Here is a 13,724-nt window from a genome sequence, read left to right as displayed (position 1 = left end):
CTTATATTAGCTAATATAAGAATATATTTTTAAAATTTTCAATTGTATTTTTTCTGTTAAAATATAGGTTGTTTTTAATATTTTATATATCTATATATAATCTGATATTTTGCTCCCAGCTGCTGTTTTTTATGAATTGTATCCAACCATCCCTCCCAGAAAAACAGGAGAAAAAAATTGACATAATCTTCCATTTCCTCTAGGTACTTAAGGAAGAGGTGCATGTAGTACATATATGTATATGTACATCTGTGGTTCCATATAGGAGACAGTAGGGGTGAGTCTCTGAATGCTACATACCAAAAAAGAAGTAGGAAAAAAAATACTGTCAGCTTTCTTCATCTATCATCATGCAAAGGAATTTCTTGTAACTCCCGTAAATGCCAACATCCAGAATGTAAACCAATTTAGATTTTCAATGCTTCACTGTCCACAGAAGGGGGGGGGGGGTTGCACAAAATTATTGGGAAGATGGCTTATTACCAAACTAGTAGTTGTGATCTAATTTCAGAGCAGGTTAAATCCCACCTGTCTCTGCAGTCAAACGCAATAAATATACTAATGCATTAAAATGATAAACTACACTAATGCGTTGAAATGATAAACTAATATCAAACATTAATTATTCTGCGTGGAAACTAAATAATCTATTTTCATTTCAAGACAGCTGCAGTTACACATAACAAACACACTGAGAAGGAGATGTAGAGATCTGCTTGCTTGGAATAATATCAATTGGTTAAAAAAAAAATCCTACCACTAATGAGCTGTAAGAATAGTTTTCTACAATAAGTGGCAAATACTGATTTGGAGCATTAAAATAACCTCACTGAAATTTGAGGGAATCATTAAAATGACTTTCTGATATGCTCTAATACTAACTAAAATCCTAGCGTAAAATTTAAATATGTACCTGCATTCATATAGCTAGCTCATGCTTGTATTGAAAACCTTTTTTGTTGATCCATGAAGGCACCTAGCACAGAAAGCGTCAATTGAAAGGAGCAATTCAATTCCTCTGCTTTCCATTTTTTTCCCCCTCAAGCTTAGGAGTATTTTTACCGATTTCTTAGTAATATTCCTTCTGGGATATTTACATGTATGGAGCTTTAACAGTATGTCTTATCAGTAAGGTATTGTAGGTTTTAATTTTTTCAGACAAACTTAAGTGTTTTCAAAGCTAGCAAGTTTAATAAAAATCTATATAATATTCCTCTATAAAAGCACATATGAAACGTGCCAGTTAAAAGCGGGTTGCTTGTTGTAATATTACAGAGATCTGAAGTCTGCCTGCTGAAGCCATACCTCTCCCTCGCAACCTTTTTTTATTTTGACATTCAAAATCAACACCTTGTCTATGCAATTGCAAAGTCTTTATGGCCACTTAGAAATTACAGAAGTTGGAAGCTACTTTTATTTACACTATTTAAACCCATGCAGGATATCAAATACCTAATAAAAAACATTCCAGGACACAAATGTCTAAAAGAAAAATTGCAAAACTTCCCCCATTTTTAATATGATAAATATCCAACCTTACTCAAACCTTCAGATCTCTTTGTACATCTTCAAAAAGACAGTGGAGGGAAAGGGGAAATTTATATTAAAATAAGTTATTGCTGCTTCCAGGTACTCTGAATCTTTATATTTTAATTTTCCAAATAGTAATTTCAAATTTCTTACCTTTGGCTTCTTTCCAAACAGCCACAGCTTTCCTTTAGCCTTGCCCACTGTAGTTTTTGAATCAATTCTCATTCCTTCCTGCTTTGGTGTACTGATGGTTCCATCAGAGATAGTTCTGTAAATATTCTGACTGTAATCTTCAAATGGAAAATCTCCAGGAGGTTCAAAACCAGATTTGAAGCAGTCTATCACTAGCTGGGAGTCCTAAACATGGGACATTAATGAGTTTAAAAAGAAAAACAAGCAAAGCCATCAAGCGAGAAGGAGAGGAAAACATGCAGACAGGTTTTCCCTTTAAGCACAAAGATACACAGGTGGGAAACAGAGAACACAAATGCATACTTGTGGATAGATGAATGTAAGACAGCATATATTTTTTTTTTTCTCAGTAGTGTTACCAACAGTATAAATCGAAGTAAACCCTGCTATTCAGAACCCAGCAAATAGTCCCCCCTGGTTCTCACAGATTTAAAACAGAACATGGTTTAGGCCCAAGCTACTACTCCACTTTCTAATCCTTCAACATTAGCACTGAAATTAAGGTAACACTCAGAAACTAGATACGGTAAGATCTAACGGGATGTTAACTAAACACCCTTTTGTATGATTTAATGCATACCAGAGAAGATACCAACCATGCTGGTATTCTGGGATGTTTCAGAATGCAATATGTCCAAAATCATACACAACATGGTTAAAGATCTTCAGATCAAAGGAAATAAATAAAACATGAAGAAAACAGACACCAGCAATGGTGGACACCAGCTACCGTAACTAAACACGACACTTTTAACACTCTCCACAGCATCTGTATCAGTTCCTTTACTCGTGCATTTAATAAGAAGCTCAATTCTGCTTACCCTATGTTCATCAACTGATTTTGCAGCAAGGATCATCCCTTCTAAACATTTAGAGATGATCGGAATAACCTTGCGCTCAGAGTCAGCAAAGCCCCTGTAACATTCACTGAGTTTGATGGTCCTTCTTTCATCCATTTCTTGAAGTTGCTGCAAGCACAAAGAAGGATTATTTTATTGAAGTTTTTATTTATGGATTTTTTTCCCGATGCTGATGTATGCAGTTTACTGTGGTCACCACAGTGTAGTACAGAATTTCTGTGCTTTCCCGGTGTTTTTATTTCCCTAACTAAACAGCAGCTAATTAAGTTTAAAAAAATTAAGTCCTTTCAGACATAGACTTAATATGCACAGAATAGTGATTACAATGAGTCAATACTCTTTTATTTATTAAATGGTGTGAAGGACTGGACTCTCTATTCTTTTTTAAAGCCTGCGTATAATGCCTACAACCACCTACTTGTTAAAAATATTTGTTTCATGCAAAAATTGAAACTATAATGAGAAAATTCTACTAGTTTCTACATCTCCTCACTCTCTCCTTCCAGTTTGAAATAATTTCTCTGGTGATAGGTATATCCACCTGAAATCTCATCTTCTTTAACTTTGCTTTTACTTTTATCCTCTCCAATAAATACCTATGATTAACAAAAAATAGGAAAGGTTAGAAGTATTACACTTAGATGCATTTAGATGTTCTCTGATTTCAAATACAAACCATTACCTTTACAAGTGTGCAAGAAAATAGAAGATTACCATTACACAAGTAATGGTACACACGATTTAAGTTTGTAATTAAAGTCTACTTACTGGAACATAAACATAACAGAAAGAACAAATTAAAGAGAAATCCTATGAAGATAATAGCCCTTTCAGGAATTAACCTTTCAGCTAAATGAGGGTAGAAAAGAAAACAAACAGAAGAAAACAAAAAGCAGTATTACATACCTCAACCAGTTATCAAAAATGGGATAAGAAGCTTGACCTTTCCTGTATCTACACTAGCAAAGGCAGGTATCTCAAAACAGCATCTGATTTCATGTCTTTGAAACACAGCAAGAGCCTAGTCCTGCTACACTCCTCTCCCCACTCTTTCTCTTACAATGTATAGCCAACACTCTTAAGGAAATAAAAAAATGTAGTGCAAAAAAAAACTAGGACTACGACTTCATGCTTTTACTGGAAATTTCAGAAAACATACATCTCACAATGAAAATGGATTTTAACCCTAGAAGTAAGGCAATAAACAAAAACTCTTATCCAAGCTACAAGGTCAACCAAGCTGTTTCTCCCAGGACTTGACTGCAATTACTCCCTCAGTTTGCTAATGACAGAACTGCTGAAGTGCTGCTTACCAGTTAAAATATTAACAAATTCTTTAATCAGCCAAGAAAATATGAAGCATGCTTAAATTGATACATCTTCAAACAAAGTCAGCATTTTTACTTTCATTTCCTAACTCCATGTCTCAGAATCAGTTTTGACAGCCACAGTAATCTCCCACGTGGCTGAACATACATACCACTAGGTGTCTGAATGCTCCCTCAGCAGATGGTCCCCAACTATTTTACTTTAAACTAATGCTGGAAAGACTCTGTTTTTGAAAGCATCAAACAAAATTTAGTAGTTAAACAAAGCACCTAGAAATAGTCCTTTTCCAGATGCAAAGTACTGATTCAATTTGACTTTTTACTTCTTCATTATTTTAGAGTTTTGTGGATTGCTACTAATACTGATAAAGCAATGACCGCTTGGGAGAGGAAGGAGCAATTCTGCCTCCAAATCTACCGAGTATATACCTTATATATGAGATAGATTAAACCACAAAGTCACCCATAGCCGTGTGCTTTTCTACAACTCTACTGAGATCAACACATTTTAAAAAAAAAGAACTACTTATCAAACCCTATTAGAATGACTGTTTTAAACATTTGCTTTCATGTCACAAATTTTTATGCTACTGTACCTCTTCAGTAATATTTCACATCTCTAAAATATAAAACTTTAATAAAAAACTCATGAGTATTTTCATTGCAAGTCTAAGCATAATTACTGAAAGCAGCAAGTCTTGTGATAAAATGCAGACTGCATCAGATTATGTTAATTTCCTGATGGAATTATCTGCTATTAAAAAAAAAAAAAAAAAAAAAAGGAAAAGAGACATTTAAAATCTAATTCCCCCTTTAAAGAACACCAGTCATACTTTCTTACTTTTTACCTTATAAATCTGAGGAATGACAATGTAGTAGTGTTTGTGTTGTTCCCCATTGAAATTCTGTAGTTGTGCAGCATATTCATTTTTGTTTTCATCAGCCATGTGTGTGCGCAGGTTTAACTGTTGCTTAGCCTAGTAGGAAAGTGTTATCAGTTCAAACATGTCTTGTGCTTTTCAATGATATTTAGCATTATTATATGATAGCATTATAGCATTATTATAATTGATCTTACCTCTCTGCACTCTTACATTTTACTGCACCTTTGATTTTGCATGTAATAGGCAAGCATATTTAATACGTAATTTTATACAAAAAATGTTGTTCCAATACTGATGATAACCATACAAATAAAAATATGCTTACAGAAAAGGGAGAGTAAAAACAAAAACAAAACAAAACACACAAGAACAACAAAACACACAAGAAACCCCACGGCACTGCTCTTACCTTTTCAACATCAGCCTTTGTCGCGTTAGTGTCATTGTCCAGTCTTTCATAGCTTTGCTGCGCCTTCTCTGCCTCTCTGCATTCTCTCTCAAATTTCTTTTTGCTCTAAAAAAAACCACAAACTTACTGCTTCTACAGCCACTATCCCATTTTGGTTTTGTATAGCAACTTTGAATTCTAAGTATCAAAGCTTCCCTTTAAATGAAGACCTTAAATTCTCTAAGTACTTTTCTTTAAGTAAATACACTGTTCTCATAGGGGCATGCAACAAGTATCAAATATATTCAACTGGTTTTTATAGACAACTTGTTTCCTTTAAGTAGCAGCAGGAAAACAACTTTAATTAAGCTATAAAATATCATAAAATCAAAATACAAAATAACCTGTTACAAACAACATCAGCAAATTAGAAAACAGACAAGTTCACTGTTCAGCCTGACTTCAATAACCTACATGAAAGTTGGAGGGTGGGCAAAAAACTCAAATCCTGAATTATATTTGTAAAATTTGAAGTTAACATCTTCAATACTCAATTTTAATTCAATAAATTCAACTAAATTATTTTGAAGGTAATCAGAAGGATTTATCTCTATTATGAGATCTTAGCATATTCATCCATTATCATCAGTATTCATATCAACTGGCGTAGCTGTAAGCAGCATAGACAACAGTACTCCATATACCTGATGTTCAATAAATCTGGCTGTTGTCCAGATAGCTGCTGTAGGAAAAACTTGTAGCTCAAGATGTTAGTATCTCTAGAGACAAATACGCAATCGAGATTGTGTGAGCACTGCACTTCTGCTTCAGAGCAAAGGCAGGCAATTGAGGTTAATGTGCCCCTTTAAGGTTTTATGAATTTCCTTGCACTCAAGTAAATACCATGCACAGAACACAACTGATTGACTGAGCTGAACTCTGGGAATTATCTGGATGAAAGATAACAGCATCTTCAAGTATCACACCTGCTTCTATTCTGATCATCAGACCATGAATTAAAACTCTATGACATGACACTGACATTGCTTATCTGAGTCCACAACAACAAAACAGAAATTCACCTTTCCAGTTTTGCTTCCCAAAGACAACAAATTTCAAAGACACAGAAACAGCAGAATATCACAATGCACCGTGAACATACTTGTTTTATATTTTCTAATCATTAAAACCACTGCCTGTAAACTGTTCTAGAAAAATTTCCTTTCTAACTCCTGAAAGGATCATGGCTTGCAGTGGTATTCTTGAATAGACCTCATATAACAAGCCCTCAAATGCAAGTCAAATACTTAAGATTTCATCTTCATGGAAATAAATTGTCACTACTAATTAGTCTCTAACTAAATAGGAGCCCACTGAGAAGCAACCAATGAAGTCTGTACCCATTTTAAAATCTAATGCTTTTATGCTGAATAAATACCAAATCTTCACATACACACACTAAATAGCTGTTTGCAAAAGAATTTTTAAGCAGTGAACTACAAACACTTTGGAATGTTTTTTGGGTGTTACTAAGTCTGATTTGGCCATTCAATAAAATAACTAAACGTTAAAGTCTAAGCAAGGGAGCTGACATCAGTTCCATTGACAAGTTGTGTATTATTAATGTGGTAGCCCCCCCAACCCAAACTCACATTATCCATCTGTTTCCAGCACATGTCCAGATATTGTTGAGCCTTTCGCCCTTCCTGAAGATGCTAAAAACACCAGAAATAAGATGATTTACATATATATATAAAATATATATATTCTTTTTTATTACTAGTACCATTATCTAGTTTGAGCTCTAGTTGGCACACTCTGATACACATCTCCAGTAGCTACCAGTATTCTTTGGACTTTATTATTAATGATGCAAGAACAGTACCACATATGAAATTCACTTTGGCAAAAAAGCTACCAGTAAGCACTGTCACCCAATATATCAATTCTCAGGTTTTAATAACTGTAGTAAACCAGTACATAGAAATACATGAATAACTTTAATTATGCATATTACAAAGCCTATTTATTGCTGAGTTCATGAAACTGGGTAAACAAATACAAACTATTCAAAGACATCCATTTTGATATCCTATTATAAAATCAAAATATAGAAATTACCATTTTTCTCTCAGTTTTTAGATCATGAGAGTATCTCATCAATTCTCCATAGACTCTGTGTCCCATTTCTTCTGCAACTACTTCACGTTGTCCTGCATAGTCATTCAGCTCGTTAAGGATGTTAAAAAAGGCAATACATGAAGTAAACCTGACAGAAAGCACATACACACAAATAGACATATGCAAAAAGTGAGATAGTGCTTGGTTTTTTAATAATGTAACACAGTCTTTGCTCCTGATTAAATTGAAGAAAATATCAGATACATTTTACAAGAAACCTTATTTTAATGCTGATTGAATTCCAACAGAAATGAAAACTGGGAAAGCCTACATTGAGCCTAGCACGTACTATATGTTGCAATGTCTCTTCAAATACATTTTATAAGAACATAGATTTTTGTGGATGGAAAAGAAAGAAGAAGAATACTACCTGGAAAGCCCTGTAGTATAGTGGTATCTCCTAAGCTGCCAACTGAGAGGCCTGAGCTTGGGAACGGATATATACGCCCCTAGGCCTGGAGGCTGAACTTGTTGCAGAGGTGATGTGCTTGGTAGTCTTGAGGTTGGAACATGCCAATCATACCACTCATATGCATCCCGATGGATGATCTACAGAACAAGTTTGCTATCAGCTCTGGAGACAGCTGCCTGTTTGCCTGCCCACCTCTTGGCTGGAAGTAAGGTGCCACTATGGCTGGCACTGAAAAGGGGGGAACAGGAGGGGCAAAGGGTAGAAAGTGTGTGTGGAAGGGAAGAAAGAAAGAAAAAAAAACAGGCACCACATTAAAATATATGTCTTTCTCTCTTTAACTGTGGAATACTGCCATCTCCACAGGCTTGGCTTTGTGGAATTTATACGCCATCCTAGAACTAGAAATCCCGTTCCCTGTGGCCCAGGATCTTTAAATAGAGTCAAAAGAGCTAGAGGAAATCCTAGCATAGATTCCCAGGCACTCTGTGCACAGCATGTGCTCTAGTCACAACCTGAAACTTAGCCCACATTCTTTCATTCATAAGTGTTTATCCCTAAAGGAAAAAAGTATTATGCTTTTTTAAATTAAAGCATGGTAATGGATATGGACAGCAAAACAAGCACCTCACTTTGTGTAACTGTAGAGGAACAATTTATGCTAATCAACTTTATAATTGTTTATCATACAAACTTATGTTGTCTGGAGTCAAAGCAGGTCAGCAGCTTAAGAGGCCTAAGCTCTCCTTGCCAAAAATAAAGAGTTTTGTTTATACTCAAGTCTCAAACCTGAATAGCTATATTCGTACTGCAATACAAATACACTGAAGAAAAGTCTACTGCACTAAGCAAAAACCACAGCCTAAGGGTAATCATTGCTCTTTTACTAAAAAGCAAAAACAATAACAACAAGAAATGTTAGCATGTACGGAGCATACTAAACTTCTGCTTTCAAACTTTCAGCTCGCTAAAGACTAATTTGGAACAGAGCAAGTACAGCCTGCCATCTTTACTACTTTAAAACACTAATGAAACAGAAGCGATGCTTCATGATTAAGAATTACTACAGAAGTGTGAAAAGCCAAGCAGAATTCTTTTGTTGTCTTAGCCATTTCACTATTTTTTCTTAAACAAAAGAAATAAAAATCCATAAAGAGACAAGTAAACAGAATGTATTGCCGTCCTTATTTCTTATACATAGAACTTGAAATGCACATTTTTACCTGGGTTCCTCATCTTTGGATGAACGTTTAGGACAGTACTTCTTAACCAGATTTCTATTAAGGAAGAAAAAAAAGTACACTACTTTAGGGTGTCTTTTGACAAGGCATACATATAGTAAGTAAACTGCATGAACAAGTAATTTAATTTCAATGACTTCCCTTTATAATCTTGTAATGGACCCTAATATAACAAAGTCCTGAGTCACTTTGACCTAGAACAATATATTCATAAGCACTTTATAACCTCTATTCCACGGTGACTAGACAGAAAAAAGTGTTCTTTACGTAACAGCCTTTTCATACATATAAAATAAGCTACAAATAAGGAAGAAAAACCTAATGTCAGTGTGTATGTAACATATGCATATTGCACACTGTATGCTATACCCATGAACACAAAGCTCCATGCCTGAATTCAGCTTTGAGTGTACATTCAGATCAATGGTTTTACCACAATACCTTCAAATATTCCATACATATGTTTCCACAACGCAGGGGGGAAACACATCTCATTTAAGGGAAGATGTTACGTTGTGCCTCACCTCCGCTCTTGTGAACACCAGGTTGTCAGTAAACCAAGAAAATCTCTAGAAGAGGATCCACGGACCCAGCACTTTGCACCATATCACAGCCCAAATTTATTTCCAAGAACACTGATGTGAATTATTCTGCTTATCATACAATGCAGAAACAGCACCTTAAGAAAACATATGAACCACATCTACTCTACCTTAGAACACCAACAATACAGGCATACACTGCTTACACCACAAAGTATTTGCAGTTGCAAAACACTGCTGCAAACATCATCCCAAATCCTGTGATGAGAGTGGAATTAAGCCACACAGCTCTACAGGCACGATGGATGGGAGAAAATGCACAGCATTTTTTCAAATTCTAATCTTTCTGTGAGCCCACCTTTGCTTTACACTTCTTTGGACATGCTTTTTCCTGCACAGCAATCTGTCCTGACTTACAACATTGCTTTTCTCACAGCAAGTCTTTTAAAATTATTGAAATCCAAGAAGACACATATTGCCTGTCTTGAAAAAAAATCCGTAATTTCATTCCTATTTGTAGTAGTTGGACAATGTTGATTTTTTTTTTTGCCTTTTTCTTCTGTTACTATGCAAGCTTTGTTCAAGATTGTCATTTTTTCCAGGAGACAAAAAAAAAAAAAAAGGGAGTTATAACTGTACTACAGTTCTCCTTTCCCTAAGACAGTGGTATTTTGCCAGCAATAAAAAATCACAAAGCATTTTAGTTGCTGTGTAGTTTTAAAAGCGTCAAATGCTATTTAAAAAGAGATTGACTACTCAAATAAAACAGACCAGCACTGAAAGACTAATGCCCATACCCTCACAAAATTTCCCGTATTTTCCAAACATAAGAACCACTTAATCACGTCCCTTCAGTTTAAACTGTGGAAGACAACGTCCATTATGGATATCTCTCCTTCAAACTATCCAAGTAATATTTTTAAGTAGGAATTGACATCTCAGGATAAAGTAAGGAATGTCAATTATTTGCTTTACAACCCATAAACAGAAGCAACAGAACGCTGACAATTTTTCCATACATCCCTAAAAAAACCCAGACCTTCCAAAAAATAGATAAATGAAAAGAATTGCCCGCAATTTAAACATTTTGTTCAAGAAGCAAAATGTTTGCCTTGAGCTTGTCAGGGCAGAATTCTCAGTGTGTTCTTGAGAAAGGAACCTGAATTATGCAAAGAATGGTTCTGGTTTTTAACTGGTATGAAATAACGCTTCATTTGAACTTTTGTTTTGTGTAAAGGGACAATATTTTGTAATTAAACTGTTTTACACACCTACCCAAAGAATAAACTAAGTACAAAATGCCAACCTTCAGAGCTGCTTTAACAGTTGTCTTTTAATTGCCCTCTGAACATAATTCTTCCGTCTGCCCAGTAATAATTGAGACAACTGGCCTTTGACTTCTTAGACTAATTCTTAATTAGTAGCCCACAGCTGCTACTAATCTAATCTAGTTCAAAATACTTTCCTCAGAAACAGCCAAGAACTGGACAGCAAAAGCAAACTGTACCCTCAACACTACAGAAGAGTCTATGAAACAAAATCCTGCACGTATGTTTTGTATCCCATTCCCACTGGCTACCTGTGACTTTGGTTGCTACAAACTACTAACCATCTCATCAGTAAAGCACGGGTACTAGTCCTGCTTCCATCTAAAAATCCTTCTGCAATTTCCCCAGTCTCTTTATTTGGAAATCACGTGTTATCTCTAAGGTAGCTGGGTCCAAGCAGTGAGATCATGTTCAATCATTAAGCATATACCAAAATAAGAGAAGGAAGTCACTGTGGAAACAACAAGCTTACATCTTTTGTCTCTTTCCACATGCTCAGACACTACAACCAGAAAGAACAACTGTAAGATCGTCACACCCTTTTCACATCCAGTGGCACTCTAAGAAAGAAAAAAACCACTGACTTCTTAAAAGGTATCTGCAAACTGTATGAGAACTTTCTCACTAAAGTCAAAACAAGTCAAACACTCTTCACCATCACCAAAATCCACTGCCCGCTGTAAAATTCAACTCAGTAGGAATTAAAAGGAGACATTTGGATTGCAAAATTCATAAAATCAAAAGGAAAAAAAAAAAAAAAAAAAAAAAAAAAAAGGATTTAATGATCTTCTTAGCTAAGTAACTTTCCCATGTTTCGTTTTCCCTTACACTTCTGCTTTGCTACTCAGTGCTTATTAATTACTGGGAAACTCCTGAAATTCACCTTATTATTATTCAGAAGGTGAAATGCATACCAGGCATACAATGCTGTAGCTTAGCAACCATGCAAGAGCCTTTTCAAGGAAAGATTTTCAGGGGTGTTACAAGAGAGAAAAGAAACCACAAACATACAGTTTAAAGTGGCAGGAGAGAAGTACTTCAAGGCTCAATAAACAGTACAAAGTACAACAATCAAAGTTAATAATAAATATAAACTAACAAGCAAACGCAGAGTTTACAGCTAAAAGAAAAAGCAAGTGTTCATGTGAACAATGAAGCACAAAAGCTTTTTACAAGTGAACACCGGCAGTTAGAAAGATACCAGAGAAATTAAATGTAAATCTTTGAAAAAACAAAGGTTGACTAGAAGTTAAGGATGAAGGTGGATCCGAAGAGTCAAGTTTTATTTCAAAGAGGAGCCAACTGACACTTTAAAGTAGGCATAACAATCTTTAACATTTTTATCTAAACACAGGTCTAATTCTCAGGACCCCAAGTATGGCTCTACACTAGTTTTTCCAAAACCTGGCAACCTTATGATATGTGTACAGCAGCAATTAGAGTGGTTTAGATCTTTAAGTAGACCTTTAAAGGACAGCAATAGCACTGAGGACCCAATGTTTGCACTACACGAATTTCTGGAGGTTTTAGTTCAGACCAGTTCTAGCCATTTCCACGAGCTAAACAGCCAACAGCATTTACAGAATAGGTGTGCTTCCCACAGTTAAATTTCCCCAGAAAGAAATCTAGTTTACATACTTTCAGACTCCTCCACAAGTGAACACGACCACAAATGGATACAAGTCACTTGGTTCATTTTCAAAGAGCATTCCTGCTTCAGACTGGAAGACTCATTTAAATACTTCCTTATTAGAAGAGCAGGCCTGACAATGCTTCAATGGCAATTAACAGCAGTCCCTCTCAATCCCTAATTGGAGCAGGAGAAACTATGAACAACTTACCCCCACTCCCTGTGAGATTTGTACTGGCCCCCAACAGCGCATACTGAGTTTTATGTGCATGTTTGTATGTATGTATATGTATGCATATATGCACATGCAAAATACACAGAATAATATACATACATGTGTATGTATGTATTGGTTGAGAAATTTAAGAGCTTAAAAATAAAAAAAATATGAAAATAATTAAGTGCTTACTTTACCAAGTAACTCTTGCCACTCTGCTAAGTTCTCCTGTACTTTTAGGGAGTTTACTTCATACTATAACTGGAAGGAGACAAAATGAAAACCTACCAATGGAATATTAAAAACTTTGTTCCTTCATCAGCAGCATTAATCCCACTAAGTTGAGCTGTGGTCAAAAATGACCATGAGCCAGTCTGATCTATTAATTATCTTAGCAGATAACATAACCTAGCAATTTTGGTAGATATGCTAGAGATGACGAAGGTCTCTGAAACAATACTATGAGCTAGCTTTCTCTGAGCCTAAGTCCTTCAAGAAGATGGCCGTAGCAGTCTTGGAATGCCACATTTAACAATCTACTCCAAAGACAAATGAATGAACTCACAAATACACTGGGCCAAATAAGCTCACATTTGAGCTTACATAGACTTTAAAAAATGTTTCCAAGATTCTGCATATAAAAATTTGGTAAGTCTCAATTTGACTAAACATACACATATATTACTATTTTATTTAGAAAAAAAGACACTTAATAGCATGCAGAAGGAAATAAAAACCATGAAAAATGCATTTGCTCAGATCAACTAGAAATCTCTTAAGATTACAATGTTGAGTTTTAAAGAGAAACAACTAGTTCAAGAATAATCACTTTTTTTTCTTTAAATTTGCTATAAAGAGAAGCTGATCAAATTTAGAAATCTTATTCTGCTTCATCTGTTACTATGTGTATAACTTGTATTACCACCTAGCATTAAGGAAAGTGGAATTCCATCTCCCCAAGTGTCGGAATGCTTCAGAGTTTAAAAAAAAAAAG

At 35.2% G+C, this 13,724-nt stretch overlaps 1 protein-coding gene across 4 annotated transcripts in view; it reads right to left on the bottom strand.

Annotated features, from left to right (window-relative positions):
• Positions 1-13,724, bottom strand: part of FNBP1L (formin binding protein 1 like) — a 52,471-nt gene that overhangs the window by 12,119 nt on the left and 26,628 nt on the right. For all 4 annotated transcript variants that reach the window (XM_035333900.1, XM_035333899.1, XM_035333901.1 and 1 more), the window contains exons 3-9: positions 8,996-9,049; positions 7,304-7,451; positions 6,835-6,897; positions 5,204-5,308; positions 4,759-4,887; positions 2,544-2,690; positions 1,684-1,887 (exon numbers count right to left, since the gene is read on the bottom strand). In XM_035333900.1, the coding sequence (XP_035189791.1) occupies positions 1,684-1,887; positions 2,544-2,690; positions 4,759-4,887; positions 5,204-5,308; positions 6,835-6,897; positions 7,304-7,451; positions 8,996-9,049 (850 nt within the window). The remainder of the gene's footprint in view (positions 1-1,683; positions 1,888-2,543; positions 2,691-4,758; positions 4,888-5,203; positions 5,309-6,834; positions 6,898-7,303; positions 7,452-8,995; positions 9,050-13,724) is intronic.

Source organism: Oxyura jamaicensis, chromosome 8 (genome assembly GCF_011077185.1).
Source record: "Oxyura jamaicensis isolate SHBP4307 breed ruddy duck chromosome 8, BPBGC_Ojam_1.0, whole genome shotgun sequence".
In the NCBI taxonomy this organism is placed as follows: Eukaryota; Metazoa; Chordata; class Aves; order Anseriformes; family Anatidae; genus Oxyura; species Oxyura jamaicensis.
Note: the sequence above shows the minus strand (reverse complement) of the source record. Positions and strands in the feature narration are given on the sequence as shown.